The sequence below is a fragment of the Sapajus apella genome, unplaced genomic scaffold (genome assembly GCF_009761245.1).
Source record: "Sapajus apella isolate SASKATOON/1434 unplaced genomic scaffold, GSC_monkey_1.0 scaffold2, whole genome shotgun sequence".
Lineage (NCBI taxonomy): Eukaryota > Metazoa > Chordata > Mammalia > Primates > Cebidae > Sapajus > Sapajus apella.
Genome location: NW_022436942.1, coordinates 88,184,482 through 88,199,997, shown reverse-complemented (window position 1 = coordinate 88,199,997; position 15,516 = coordinate 88,184,482). Strand labels below are relative to the sequence as shown.

General features: G+C 51.8%; 1 protein-coding gene across 1 annotated transcript; it reads right to left on the bottom strand.

Moving 5' to 3' along the window:
* Positions 1 to 9,488: 9,488 nt before the first annotated feature.
* FZD10 (frizzled class receptor 10) lies at positions 9,489 to 12,744 on the bottom strand. Its single transcript, XM_032244237.1, has one exon. The coding sequence runs from the start codon at positions 12,265 to 12,267 to the stop codon at positions 10,525 to 10,527; it is 1,743 nt and encodes a 580-aa protein (XP_032100128.1). The 5' UTR covers positions 12,268 to 12,744; the 3' UTR covers positions 9,489 to 10,524.
* Between the last annotated feature and the right edge of the window lie 2,772 nt (positions 12,745 to 15,516).

Sequence of the window (15,516 nt, the reverse complement as noted above, 5' to 3'; positions counted from 1 at the left end):
CCCCCCCCCGCCCCTCCCCGCCCCTCCCCTCCCTCTTCTCCCTCTTTTCTTTCTTTTTATTTTTTGAGACTGGGTCTCGCTATGTTGCCCAGGCTGGTCTTACTTAGGAATTATATAACTTGCTTTGTTTAGTAACAACAGGGTAATATTTGAAATGTTTAACAATTGATCTGGCACAGGGGCGTGGACACATTCGAAAACACACCACACAAAACAAACTGGAAGGGCCGCCCTGGCCTGCCCTGTCTGAAAGCCAGCCTGCTCAGCCACGCCATGTGGCCAGTTCCCATGTTAATGACGTGGTGCTACATAATTACTTCAATGACGACATGATACTGTATTTTAAGGATTTTCCATAATTGGCTTGAGCAGTCAACTCACTGGAATCTATTTAGATTGTTCCCAATTTTCAATACAACGTTTATTTGGAAGTGAAATTGCTGAGTCAAAGGGCTCTAGGTACACATCACAGTTGTTCTCCAGAAAGGGTGAGCTACTCTGTAGTTCACTCATGTCAACAGGGAGCCCATTTATCCATGCCTGAGCAAAATCTAGGTGTTATCAGCTTTTTAAAAAAGTACCCACCTGGCCGGGCGCCGTGGCTCACACCTGTAATTCCTGCACTTTGGGAGGCCGAGGCAGGTGGATCACTTGAGCTCAGGAGCTCAAAAGCAGCCTGGGCAGCCTGGTGAAACCTCGTCTCTACTAAAAATACAAAATTAGCCGGGCGTGGTGGCGAACGCCTGTAACCCCAACTACTTGGAGGGCTGAGGCAGGAGAATTGCTTGAACTGGGGAAGCAGAGGTTTCAGTGAGCCGGGATCGTACCACTGCACTCCAGCCTGGGCAACAGAGTGAGACTCTGTCTCAAAAACAAACAACAAAAGCCTGTTAGGCAGAAAGAATCATGTTTTCTACATGCACCCTTGGATTATTGGGAGTGAGGTTAAATATCTTTCCACAGGTTTATGGGCCGCTAGTATTTCTCCTGATTTGGATTGCCCACTCAGAGACCCAGACAAGAAACTCTCCTTTTTGTCTTTTAATTTTGTTTGTGGAGATTTTGCATTTTTAACTAACTGATTCCTTGGATTACAGAATTTTACATTCTTATGTAGTCAAATCATTATTTTTTAAAAAATGGTTTTAGTGTTGATGTCATGCTAAGAAGACATTTTCCTGGTAAGTTTATGAAAAATATTTACCAGCATTTTCTTTCTCTTGAATGAAAATTTTAGATAACATTTTCCCCAATGATTATATTACTTTATGTTTAAATGTTTTATCAATTCAACATGTATTTTGATGAAAGGTATGAGGTGAGAATGTAACTTAACTTTCCCCACATCTAAAATAAGCCTCGACAGTATATAAAGTTCCTAATGCACTTGAGACTTTCTGGATTTTATATTTTGTTCCATTATTTTTTCTGTTTTCACCCCTGACCCCTGCTGTCTTAGTCACTGCAAATTCACCGTGTACTTCACCCACAGATTATGTCCTTTCTTCTCCCTGTTCCAGGCTTTTTTCCTTGACTATTGCTCAAATTTTATGGATTTAATAGGATTTTGTGGAGTTCCACTAAAATACATATTTTTAAGTTGCATTTGCATTATATGTAGGAATTAACTTGGGGATAATTGGCATGTTACAGGCACATGACAGGGGTTTCCAATTATTCGAGCCAATTATTTATGCTCTTCAGTAACATCTTCACATTGTCTTCAGAAAGGCTCGAACACCCCTAAGTCAATTTCTAGGTAGCTTGTGCTTATAGGAGGGATCGCATATGTGAGCTTTAATTTTCTTTATATTTTCAACCGGTTACTGCTGGTCCATGAGGATGCTATCGATTTTTGTAGCTACGTTTTGTCCTGGTCTCCTTATGAAAGGCTCATCAATTCTATTTCCAGCTAAGTTGCTTTTCAATGACAACAGCTGCAAATAATGACAGATCCCAGTGATTTTCCTTTCCTTTCTCTTTCCTCTTCTGGGACCTCAGGCTTGATCACGTTTGGGGTAGTGACGGGTAATCGTAGACAGCCTTGCTTTGTCCCTGGCTTTAATAAAAATGCTTTCAGTGCCCCATTATCTTGTATAAGGTTTTCTGTGGGTGTCTAAGGATCCCACTCCTTGTTGGACACTTCCTGGAAAATGGTCTCCACGGACACATTCCTCTTGGACAAGAATTGAGACCGTGGTAAGCACACTCTGAGGGCAGCCAGCAAGATGAAACTAAGTTATTTGGGCAACAGTTTTAAGAATAAAAAGAAAGATCCAGGGAGCACATAATCCTCACTGGATTCCCTGAGAGTTGGCAGGTTGAGTGTTCCGTGCCTCTTAGGAAAATACTCCTGATATGACAAAGTAGCCCAGGGCGTCTCAAGCCCTACTGTACATACAAATCACTGGGGCCCGCAGCTCCTGATTCAGTAGGTCTGGGTGGGACTCTAAATTCTGCATTTGTAATAAGCTCCCATACATAAGAGGCTTTCCACGTGGAAAAAGAAGTAGACTTACTCTACGAAGTGCTACGTGGCAAACGTAGAGACAATAATAGCAAATGGTCACAAGGAAGCAAATTTTAACTCAACATAGGAAATGGTTTCAGTTGACTGCTAGTCCACTATAGGACACCCAAGAAGTGGTGGCCAAGAGGCGTCCGTAGAATTACAGACAGGAATAAGTGGGGGCGGGAGTTGGACTTCAGGTGAGTGGCCAAGTGGATCCTTCACTCAAAGGGGTCAGGAGAACCAGAAGCATCAATATTGCCTGGGAACTTACTACCAGTGCAGAATGTGGGGTCCCACCCAGACCTGCTGAATCAGGAGCTGCCTTTTAGCAAGAGCTCCAATGATTTGTATGCACAGTGGGGCTGGCCATGCCCTGGACTAATCCACTGTATCAGGTGTCTTTTCCTAAGAGGCACGGAACACCCAACCTGCCAACTCTCAGGGAATCCAGACAGTGTTGGTTACTTGGCAGAACAAGAATCCGGGGGGTGCAGTCGCTTAATGAGTCCTCACAAGCTGGCTCTATCTTGCTTACCTGCCATCTCAGAATTTTGACTTTATGAGTATATTGCCTCATGGACACAAAATGGTTGCAAGAGCTCCACACATGATTCTCACACCCCACATTCTGTGCAGAAAAAACGACAGGTTTCCTCATCTGTTTCATCATGAAGCAAAATCTTTCCTAGAACCTACCCACACCCCTATTTTTTTAATCTCACTAGGAAAGCTCCCACATGTACACCCACACCCACACACATCCCCCCTTTTTTTTTTCAACTTGCTAGGAAAGCTCCCTTCACATCTCACTGACCAGACTGAGTGACAGGCACACCCCTGACCCAGAGGGATTATTTTACCTGATTTTTCCTTCTTTTTTTGACTCATCCCTGGGACGTGTGAAGATTTTTGTCTTGGAAAGTATAAAGCCTTTAGAGGTGAGCTGAAAATAAAAATACTACATTTCCAACTTCATGTGATGCCTCCTTCCTATCGCGTGGTTTTTCTCTCTCATGCCCTCTGTTTACCCGAAAGATATGATTTGGCTCAGAACAGTTGTTTTGTTTGAGACGGAGTGTTGCTCTGTTGCCCAGGTCAGAGTGCAGTGGCGCAGTCTCAGCTCACTGTAACCTCCATCTCCCAGGTTCAAGCGATTCTCCTGCCTCAGCCTCCCAAGTAGCTGGGATTACAGGTGCCTGCCACCATGCCCAGCTAATTTTTGTATTTTTAATAGAGGTGGGGTTTCACCATGTTGGCCAGGCTTGTCTCTAACTCCTGACCTCATGATTCGTCCACCTCGGCCTCCCAAAGTGCTGGGATTACAGGCATGAGCCACTGTGCCTGGCCAGCATTGGGTTCTTTTGGTTGAAAATGGTTACAATCATGACTGCCAGGGAAGAATGTCAAAGGCTGTAACTGGCCTTGTTCTACTGTTCTAATTGCTTTTGTTTTGTCCCGTTAGACCTGTGCCATCATGACAGCAAATCAGAATCACAACTTCTTCACGACGACCTCATGTTCTCTTTACCCTGTGCCGTGTGTGGAAAAGCAAGTTACCACTTGCATTCCTAAGACTTAAAGTCCCTTGGAAGAAAAAAAAAGTTTTGTTGACCTAAAAGTCTTCTGAGTTTAGTCCAAATTTGAGCCTTCTGCTGTAATGCTGGAATCCAAAGAAACCGAGGTGTTATTGATCCAAGTTCAGTAAGACTGTTTCAGATGAGCTGCGGGAAGAGAGGCAGCTGGCAAATGAACGATCTTACTCAGAGTCAACAAAATCCAAGTGTTTTATGAGAGGCCCGTGAGGGGGCAAACAGGTGCTGCTGCCCTGGGGGCAAGGGTGGAACACGGAGGGGTGGGGAGGGGAGGGAGCTGCAGCATCTCATGAGCTTGTCAGTTCTGATCAAAGTCGGCACCTGCAGCTCCTGATCACCATCGTCCCTTTGGAAACACAGCCCTGATTCATCACATCAGGGTTCATCACTTTGTAGTTCTGCCTAAAATACTTAAAACATTGTTAGGATAGGTTTTAGATAGTTTTTTTTAAGTGCGAATATTCCCTAAAGTGCATCCTTTGAGGACATCTGTTGCAAGAGACCACCCGAGAGCATCCCATCCCGTCCACAGAATCCCTGAAGCCCCCGGCATCTGGGAAGGGGATGGGCACGTGGCAAGGGTTGCTGTTATGAATCCCTTCCTACAAACCAACTGCCCCTGGATCGAACCTGGTACCAAAACAATGTACATACAAACAAACACATTCCGAAAGTCTTAGAACAGCAAAGCGACAGGCCCTGACTTTTGAGAAGTCTGGATGGGCTGCGGACATTGCGTGGGACCCAACGGTGTCATTTTCCTGGGAGTGTCCCCAGTTACGACCGCTCACCTCGGCAGCTGAAACTTGTTCTTTCAGATTTCAAACGTCTCCTTCCCTCCTCCCTCCAGCTTGGCCTTCACACTCTTAATAAAACATTAAAAACACCCCCACCCTATGTTGCCTGTGCGCATTTTGAGAGCTTCCCTGAAGTCTGACCGTTTTTCCGCATTTCCATATTCCAGCCGTCTTTATCCGTTTGTGTATAGAGGTGTCCGTGCATGAGGTCTGATTTCCTGGGAAGTCAGCTATGATGTTATTGTGTTCAAAGAGAAAGACAGAGAATATTTTTCACTGCTGTAGAGGCTCTGTGCCTGCCTTTTAAATTTGAAAGATCAGTGGGTTTTCTGTGGAACCTGAACACAGTATTGGAAAAAGTGTTTCTGTAAGAAAAAAAAGCTCATTCTCTGTAAAGAGTGCTACTCATTAGCTTTCAGGGCTTAACTTTCTTTGCAGGGAGGGACAAAAAAAAACCCATAAAAATAGCTCACATTTATTGAGCATTTGCTCTGCGCCAAGCAGTCTTCCAAGTACTTTACACAAATGGTTTTATTTAATCTCATACCGTATGTCCCAGGGCTGCTGTGAGGAGTACGTGAATTAATAAATGCAGAGAACTTAAAAAATTGAGCACGTAATATTGGTTCAGTCAGCAGGAGCTATTCCTGAGTGACAGTCCGGTGAGGTAGGTACTGTTATCACGCCCATTTTACAGATGAAGAAACTGAGGCAGGAAAGTTCTGGTATCTTGCTCGAGATGAAGCAACATGTACGTGGTTGAGTCAAAGTGACAACCAGCTTACAGACAAGGCAAGGAATAGTGCAGTTCCAATTATGTGATATCTGCTCATAAGATGCCAGTCTGCATTCCAATCTGCTGTCATTTCCTGTATTTCTTTCTCCTCCTTCTGAGAACATAATCTCCAATGTAGGATAATATCTATGGCCTCAAGAATACCTCTTGATTTTTCTCTTTTGTTTCTCTGTTTTAAAGTAGCACCCCCAAGGTGCTAGTGGAGAATTCAGAACTATCAGCCCTTGGAGCTGATTCTAATTTTGCTCGGGTAGCCCAAGGGTTGAGTTAAAGGTACAGAGGCTGAGTATCACGGGCAGGAGCGGATCCTCCTGACTCCTGTAAGACCTTTGCTGCGTTCCCCCTTAGCGCTATCTGGAGCACGTATTTTGACATTGGATAAGACCATTTACATAATCTCCTCTGCCAATCCTCTTATAGTAAAAATGGGCACCCAGCGCCCAAGTGGTTGAGGTGCTGCTCCAGTCACAGCCTCCCTTGCAGCCTCCTCTTTGTTCAGCTGGTCCTGAGGTCTGCCCTCCTCCCTCCTCTGTCACGGAGGTTAACCACAGCTCCAACTCTCCCCATTTCAAACCCCTGCCTGTGATCATGACCTTATCTCAAATTCTCTGCTGTCACCCAGATGACAAACAATCCACACTGCAGTCACCTTTGCTCCCCATCACATTGCCTGCCCTTTGTTCACTTTCTCCTGTCTCGATGAATGTCACTTTGCCACCGAAGTCAGAAACAGTGTGGTCCTCCCTGACATCCCTTCTTGCTCCCTCTCTACATAAAATAAAGTCCTGGTTCTACCTTCTAAGGACCTCTCCATCCACCTGCTTCCCCCCATCCCCACCGCCAGCACCCTACCGACTGCTGCAAACATGCAGGTTGCCACAGCCTCCTCCCTTGGGCTCCCCCACGCTGGCCAAGTGGCCCTTTCCCTTTGCCATGCTACCTTGTTCCCCTTTTGCTTGGAATAAAGGTGCAGCAGTGCTGTTGTGAAGATGAAATAACTTAGTCAAGTCCTGAGAAACCAGAAAGGTGGGAGAGCCTGGTGGCTAGAGGTGCAGGTCTGGAGCCACGCAGCCCAGGTTTGCATGTCAAAGTCTGCTTGCTGCCTGTGTGTGACCTTGGGTAAGTGACGTGACTTCCCTGTGCTCCCAATTCCTCATCTGTAATATGGCATGAGAGCAGTGCCACCAGAGTGGGTCAGAGGATTGAATGAATGCATGTAAAGTGGTCAGCTATCATTCATTCATTCATTCTTTCAACAATTGCTTACTGATGTGGGGGTTCTGGCTCTGTTATCAGGCCACCCTGTTCATGTTCGGGCTCTTGTTATGTGACCCTGGGAATTCACGTCACCTCTCTGTATGTCAGGGTCTTTACATGTAAAGCGGGGCTGATGACAGTACCTCCCTGAATGCGTTGTGAGGATTCACTGAGACAGTCCCAGCAACGTGTTCAAACGCAGCAAGCACCCTCAAGGCTGTGTTGTGACAGTTACTGTTATCACAGTCGTTGCTATCATTGTAGCTATTCTTACTACGTCCAAAGCCCCCTGCGAGGTGTGGGCTTACGTAGGGTATCAGGAGCCAGACGCAGACCGGGTCCTGATGGAGTTTTCGATGCTCTGTTGATAACTTCTTGTGCTCTCCACGCGACCCTGCAGCTTCCCCTTGGTATGACGTCACACAGGCTGAATCTTCCGCCCTGTATGCATTTATATACAGAGGCAGAAATGTGTCCACCTCTGGGACTCCTGCCCTGATGCATCACAGAAGCACAGAAGATGTGCCGTGCGGGCCTCTCCTGTCCACCGCAAGGCCACAGGATTGGCTGGAGGCTGGAGGAAGGAAGGGAGGGATGAATGGGTGTGGACTGAGTGTGATCTTGGACAATCTCCTTCTTTGGGCTTCTTCTATGACTCCACCACTGCCATCCAAAACAGATGGCCATTTTTCTAAAACTAAGGCCGTGGGGCACAGATGCTGAGAAATCTCCAAATTGATGCTATCAACAATTCCTTTGGAAACGCTGCACAGAGCTAAAGAGAATCTAAGGACTAGTGATCTAGTCATGTGGGCTTTTCTTTCTTTCTTTCTTCCCCACTCCCCAACCCCCTCCCCAGCTTTCTGACTTTTAGGCCTTGATGCTTCTCCTAAGACTCCCTGTCTGTGTGACGGAAGGTCAGATTTCAGCTCAGCAGAGAGAGAGAGGAAGACCTTTGGGCAGTTTGCCTGGAAGCTGTACAGCTGCTACTTGTACTGCTCACTGTGAAACTCACCCGGCTGCACCTAACCCAACCGCACGTGACGATCCCTTCACATTCGTAAACAAGATCGGTCATTTCTGGAACGGATCCGCAGTGAGACACATTCAGGGCTAAATCACAACAAAGGCTCTTAGGTCTGTTGTTGAATATGTCTTTCCTTGGGACCACATTTTTGAGCCCACACACCTGAGCACGGGCAGGTCTGAGGCTGCTGCAGTCCAGGAATTTTAGAACCAAATGTCTGTGGGGTTATGTCCAGCCCCGTGGCTCACAGCAGCACCGGGCAATGCTGTCCTTCTGGACTTTTTAAAAGTTCTATTCCAAATATATTATTTTTATTTCCCCAAGGAAATCCTCTACGCATACATGCACATAGACGTAAGTATTTCTATGCAGTATTTTGGGGGACTAGGTGAACACAATCAACTAAGAAATTTGTATTTGGGGGCATTTCTAAAACCTTTCTTTCCCTATTCATTTCTAATGTCCTGAAAGCTCTTTGGGGTTTTGCATTAATTTACTTTGCCTACCTAGCTGGTGTTTCTCTTCCTCAGACTTGATCTCAAGCCAGGGTCTGCCTGCTCCTGCAGACTGCAAATACTCACGGCCATGTGCAGCAGCCCCCAAAACCAACGTCAGTCTGTTCCCAGCCCTCGTGTTGATGTGTGGTCTTAGGTTTACCAGGTTTAATTTTTGAGCACCCTCTTCAGAAAACAGACTGCACTGGCTCCAGGCGCTCCTCAGTGGTGGCACAAGCGTTCTGTGCTCCGCGTTCCCCTGAGCTTGTGGTTTAACTCGGAGCTGGACAAAGGCCTGGCCCCAGGGGCAGCTTGGCTTGCTTTACATTCAGAGTCCTCCCCACAGAAGGACTGCGCTGTGCCCTTGCTTCCTTCTGGCTGGAACTTGAGTGTAGCTGGGCCAGCTCTTTACAGCTACAGTTCTCACAGCAAACCCTGAAGATCTGAATGCCATGAACTTCCAAAGCTGCTTAGCTTCCCCTTAAAGACTCCCCGCCCTTAGCAGGTATCTTATCCCGCCTGGGTCTATAATCTGTTTTCTAGATGTTTCAATGGTTCAGAGTCGCTGCTGATGTACTAAGCTCTGCCTAGGTACCATTTGAGCCTAGCAGGTCAACTGAACACAAATGATTTCATTCTCCTGCTCGGTTGGCTCTACTCTCTGAATGTATTAGAACAGGCTAAACCAGGCTCGTGAGTGCATCCACGCTTAGTGGTGAGGCTCTCCTTGGTGACGTGTGTCTACAACTAAGGCCTCATGTCCAGCTATCAACAGTCACAGAAGCGACTTCCAACTTCACACGTTTCCTGCCTGCAATTCCTCTGAAATTCACAAGTGGATTATTCTCCCAACCTTGGAACCCTCCTATCTATAATTTTATATGGATAACTGGTACTCTCTGGCTGGAAGCATCCCCCCCACCGCCCCAGAATGTGCTTAAAAAGCTAAGGGAGGAAGCTTCCTGTATTCTCTCCACACACACAGAAAGGAAACGTCACCACGCACCAGGGAAAGCAGCAAGCTAAAGAACATATTTTATTTTTAATAAAATAGTGGAGCATGAAAAATATCATATATTACAAATATACACAAGCAGAAACCACTCTTTCCTGGCACTGTAAAGAGAACGCACTAGACAAAGTTTGTTTCTGCCAACCTAGTGCTTCCTGATCTGTTGTGGAAATCATTTGTTTAACAACAGAAAGTCAATAAGCCCATGGGTAACTTTTGAACGCTCCTTCTCCCTCTTCCCCCCTCCTTTCCACAAATCAGTCCAAGTGTATCACCTCGGCTTGGTTTCCATTAAAAAGCCACAGAATGTAGCACTAAAGGGTTTCTGAGGGCCGGGCCTCTGGTTCTTTTGTTAGATTTCTTTTGTTGTCTTTATGTACAGCAGAATTCTCTTTTTATTTTCAAGGAAAGAGAAAAAAAATGTATTGCACATCGTTTGAATTCACAAATGTGAGGTTTGATGGAGGTTTCTGTCTTGCAGAGAGACTATCCGTAAAGGCCAGAGTCTATTTTAAGCAACTCGAAGTCCACTGGCCTGTGAGGCTGCCCTGGGCTGGGTCCCGACTTTCCTCTGCCTGTGTGCCTTCCAGCACTGCTGCCTCCCTGGGTCGGGTGGGCCCTGGGGGCAGCTCATTAGCTAAGGCAGGGGAGGCTTTTGAATTTGCAAAGCAGTTAAATGTCCTCTTGCTTGTAAATGGGTAGCAAAGCCAACTCAAATACACAGATGTATATTTACGGAGGGCTCTAAACAAAAGTTTTCTTCTGAGGGCTGAACCAACTACTTTACCACAAATTAGTTACACAAGAGCTACTTCACTGGGGAGCTTCCCTTCACTGGAAAAACAACAGGAAACAAATGCTTTAAGTACATTTTTCATTTCAGTGTATCACAGCATCCTGAATTTCAGGGTAAACACTTTTGTATGTATTTATTTTTCTTTCGCTTTTATTAAAAACAAACAAACAAACAAACAAAAAGCCAAGAAAAGCACCACATCTTAGCTCCAGGCGCCCCGTGCCCTTCCCTCCAGTTCCCTTCACACGCAGGTGGGTGGCTGGGAGGGGATCTCGTATTTCCCGTGGTGAGTTTTCTGGGGATGCTGAGCTTTTTTGTAAATCCCACCGCTAGTGATCACGCTGGCCGGTTTTCTCCGGCTCTTCTTTAACCTGCGGCTGCACACCTGCTGCCAGGACTGCAGCGTCTTGGAGGTCCAAATCCACACCCCGCTGGTGATGCCCACCACCAGCAGCATGAAGATCTTCACCATGAAGATCTCCACGGCGGGGATGGAGGCGGCCATCAGGCAGTCCGGCGTTTTCGTCTGGTTGTTCATTTTGCACTTGTGCTGCGCCGCCAGGATCTTCCAGTAATCCATGTTGAGGCGTTCATAGAAGTAGCAGGCGATCACACAGGTGGCCGGCACGGTGTACAGCACGGAGAAGAGCCCGATGCGCACCATGAGCTTCTCCAGCTTGTCGGTGTTCTCGCCGCCCGTCTTCATCACCCTCCGGATGTGGAACAGGGCCACGAAGCCCGAGAGGATGAAGGACGTGCCGATGACCAGGTAGCAGGCCAGGGGCACCAGCACGAAGCCCGTGAGCGCGTTGACGTCCATGCTGCCCACGTAGCAGACCCCGGTGAGCTCGTCCCCCGCCACCCTGCGCATGACCAGGATGAGGATGGTCTTCACCGCCGGGATGGCCCAGGCCGCCAGGTGGAAGTAGCTGCTGTTGGCCTCGATGGCCTCGTGGCCCCACTTCTTGCCGGCGGCCAGGAACCAGGTGAGCGTGAGGACCACCCACCACAGCGAGCTGGCCATGCCGAAGTAATAGAGCACCAGGAAGACCAGCGTGCAGCCGGTGCTCTCCAGCCCCTCCTGGATGACGTAGAGCTGGCCGCTGTCGCGGTCGCAGGCGATGCTCTCGGCGCCGGCAAACAGGCGGATGAGGTAGCCCACGGAGTAGACGCAGTAGCACATGGAGAGGAAGATGATGGGGCGCTCCGGGTAGCGGAAGCGCGCCGGGTCGATGAGGAAGGTGAGCACGGTGAAGGCGCTGGAGAAGAAACACAGCACAGCCCAGACGGCCAGCCAGACCACGGCGAAGCGCTTGTCCTCGCGGCTCCAGTACACGTCCACGCCGGGCGTGCAGAGCGGCGCACACGACGCGCTCTTCTCCACGTGGTGGAACTTGCCCGGGTTGTCGCAGCCGCCGCGCCCGGGCGCCCCGTCCTTCAGCGGGTGCTCCTGCGCGCCGTGGGGCCGCTGCGGCCGGAACAGCGGCGGGAACAGGCCCGGGCCGCGGGCGGGCTCATCCGAGCCGTTGTTGGGCGCCTCCATGCACAGGTAGTTGGGGTCGTTCTTGTTGGGGAGCTTCCGGCAGTCCAGCGAGTCCGGCCACTTGAAGTTGAACTGCTCCATGATCGGGGAGCACTTGAGCCGGGCCTGCTCGCACATGACCCGGCAGGCGGGGATGGGCGTGGAGACCTGCTCGGTGCACATGGGCGCGTACAGCGAGCACAGGAAGAAGCGGAGGTGGCCGTGGCAGCCGTACTCCACCAGCGGCGCGAACTCGTGCAGCTGGATGGCCGCCTCGCGCTGGTTCTCGTGGCCCATCAGGTTGGGCATGCGGGTCGTGTTGTAGCCGATGTCCTTGCACATGGGGATCTCGACCGGCTGGCACTTGCCGTCGCCCGGGCGCTCCATGTCCATGGAGCTGATGGCGGCGCACGCACCCAGCACCTGCAGTACCAGCCACAGCTGGGGGCCCGGGCGCTGCATGCTGCTGGCGTCCAGAGTGTCCTCACTGGGGGCCCCGCGCCCCTCAGCGCCGCCGCTCCCGGGCGCGGGCGGCCGCTGGCCCCGGCTCCGCACCCTTGCTCGGGCCCCCGCCCATGCCCGCCCAGCCTGGCCCGAGCGCCGCGCACGGTGCCCCCGGGCTCGGCTCCAGCGCCCGGCCTCCGCCGAGTTGGGGGCCGCAGCGGAGAGGAGCAAAGTTTGCAAACAATACCGGGAAGCGAGGGAAGCCCCGGGAGCTCCCCGCGCAGCGGCCCGGCGCGGGCCTCGACTCACTGCCGCGGCAAACTTTGGCCTCTTCTCGGGGCGCCCGGGCGGCGCGTCTGGAGCGGGCGGAGAGGGCGCACCGAGGCCAGGCCAGCTCGCGGCGCCCCCGCGGCCCGGGCGGCTCCTCCCTGCCTACGCCGGCCTCGGCCGGGCCCAGCCGGCAGCTGTTTCGAGGTTTGCGTCCCGGGATGAGAAGACTCGCCAAAAGGCGAAGGGGGGCAGAAAAGCCGAGCGCCGACAGGCCCCGCCCCGCCCCGCGCGCCCCGCCCCGCCGCTGCTTTGCATGAGAAAGCGCCGCGGCCCCGGGCAGCCTCCGCCTCCCCGCCGCCCCGCCGGCTCCCGGGCCCCCGACCCCCCGGCCCGCAGCCTGGCCCCAGCCCGCGGGGGGCGCCGCTCTCGTCCCGCCCGCGTCGCCCGCCGTCCCCGGGACCGCCCGCCTGGCGCGCGGGGCTCCGGGCTCCGCGACCCTCCCTGGCCATCCCGCCCGCCCGTCCCCCCTCGCCCTCCCTCTGCCCGGCCTCTAACTTTGCCTCTCGCCGCCTCCCCTCTCCGCCGGCGCCCCCTTCCCCGGCGGCCCCCGGGACTGTCCCCGGCACCCCGAGAACGCCGAGGTTACGGGGAGTTCGGGGCCGGCGGGAGGAGGGGGCGGGGGGCGCATCTCCTCTTCTTTTATGGTGAGTCCCAGGCGGAGGGCGCTTTCAAAGAGAGGTGGGATTTGCGTTTTATGGCCCGGGCCATAAAGTGGCCCCTCGCTCGTAAACCTGCCCGCGTGGTCCGGGGGTTGGGGAGGGCTACCAGCCCCGGGCTCCCGGCTCCGGGCTCCGAGGAGGGGTTTTCTTTGAAATTTCAAAGCGGCGAGCTCAGGGGAGGGGGAGGGGCCCTGGGAATCCGGATTTTGGGACCGAGGTCTCCTCGGGGAAGGCGGGGACGGGGAGGGGCGGGAGCGTCCCAGGACTTTTCACACCGCCCTCCTCCCACCCCTCGGGAAGTGGGGGGTTGGCCTGAACCGCGGCGACCCCCTCCCCCGCCGAAGACGCAGAGCCGGGGCCTCGCGCCAGCGGGGCTGGAGATGCCTTCTCGGCAGCGGAGTTTATTTATTATAGGAAGTCGTTCGCTCGTGGGTATTGATGTGATTTGCCGAGTGACGTGCCCGGCCAGCGCCCTTCTTGGCTGCAGCCTTGCGGAGGACGCGGAGTGCGGTGGGGTGGGTGGGACGGGGTGGGTCGTGGGAGGACCGCGCTGGCGCCTGCCCGTGGGATGCCCGCTCCCGCGGAAGCGCGCGCCGCTTGGTGTTCCTGGAAAGTGGCGAAAGAGCGCCCTGGGCCGGCCCTCTGAGCTCACCCCCCACACCCCCGGATTCGGGCGGGTCTGTGACCGGGTCACTTAGGACACAACGTCTCCTCCCCATTCCCTTCCCCCGCCCGGGGCGTTCGCGGGGGGCGCCCACCCCCAAGCCCCACCGTTCCCAAGGATGCGCCAGGTGCTTCCCGCAGCGTCCTGCGTTGACCCTTAAATAAACAGCACCCCTAGGAGGCGGCCGGCCCTCTCCTCCCAGAGCCTCTCCAGGTACTGCTCTTCCAAAGTTCGGAAACTCCCAGGCCCACGTGTGCAATCTCCCGCTACCTCCGGCGCAGGCGGGGGGCGGGGGAGGGGGGAGGGGGGAGGGGACTGGGAGAGGTCGGGGGAGCGAGCCCCCGGTCCACCGGCCTCGTGTACCCCCTGCTGGTTCCAGTTGGATTCCAGGAGCAGGGTGCGGTGTGCAGACGTCACTGGAAGCCGTGCAGGGGCTTCCCGGCCCCCGCGGTGGGGACGCTGCCCTCGGGGCGAGCTCTCCCAGGGAAGCGCCCGGGAAGGAGAGGGGCCTGCCAGGAACCCCCCTCACCGACCAGGTTTCTGCTCGCGGTGCAGAAGTGGGGCACTTCCTCGGAGAGTATTGGCTTTTAATTAAAACAAGCCCTACAATTTTTACATCTGTAAGAAAGTTGGGGAAATCTCACCTTTCCACTCATTCATTCCTCTGCTCCACAGATATCTGCGCGCCCAGGATCCCGGAATTACTTAGGCAGGTTCAGGTGCCCACCCCCGAGTCCCTGTCCCTGGGTGCCCGGGGCTCACTGGGAGGTGCTGGAGGAAGTCGGGGTGAGGGAGAAAGTGATAAAGAAGGTAGAAACTCCGGACAATTAGAACACCACTTTCAAGTGTGTTATTTCCCGAGTGAAAAATCGCATGATTTTATTTTGAAAAGACTGCCTTTTTTATAACGATAGTTTTTTTTTTTTTCTTTTTTCTTTTTCTTTTTTGGTCTAGTGAGTAATTTTCAAAACCTTTAAATTAAAATTGATTCACCGGAAATCACTTGGCTTTTCTAGAATTTTCCTTGCAAAGTTCCTTCTTGGGCCCCGTTTTCCTTCTTTCCCTTTTTAGTGGCTCTCCCTCAGCAACCATTGGAAATATTTAGTGCAAGAGTGAGAGCCGAACGCCAGGAGCTGGGTGTCAGCTGTACGAGAAAGTGCCTCCTAATTGATCTTTTCTGTGCCGTTTTAATTCAGCCGTGTTCAGGCCCATTATTTTAGCTATCACCACTTCAGATTGCCTTTTTCTCTCGTGTTTTATAAAAATGTCTGCAGAAGTGCTTGGCCCTGTCCAGCTGAGATGGAAACCAACAAATAGACTTTATTATAGAAAAATGAGCGTTCTGAGAAACCCGCAACTGGAAGATAAGTCTGTTACTAATAAATGAAAAGGCTCTTTTGATGGCCCCAGCTGAAAAGATATTTTATTTTATTTTTTTTCCTGTGTGTGGGATTTGAGATGTGCGAGTCTAAGGAGCAGCCGGGTCCCCCGCTGCTCAGCCCTGGCTGGCAACCGACCCCCCTCTGGCAAATGTTATGGAGAATTGGGAGGAATTTTATGGCTGTCTTTCCCTCAGCTCTTTTTTCTTTTGTCTTCTTTGAAGAATGACTTTAG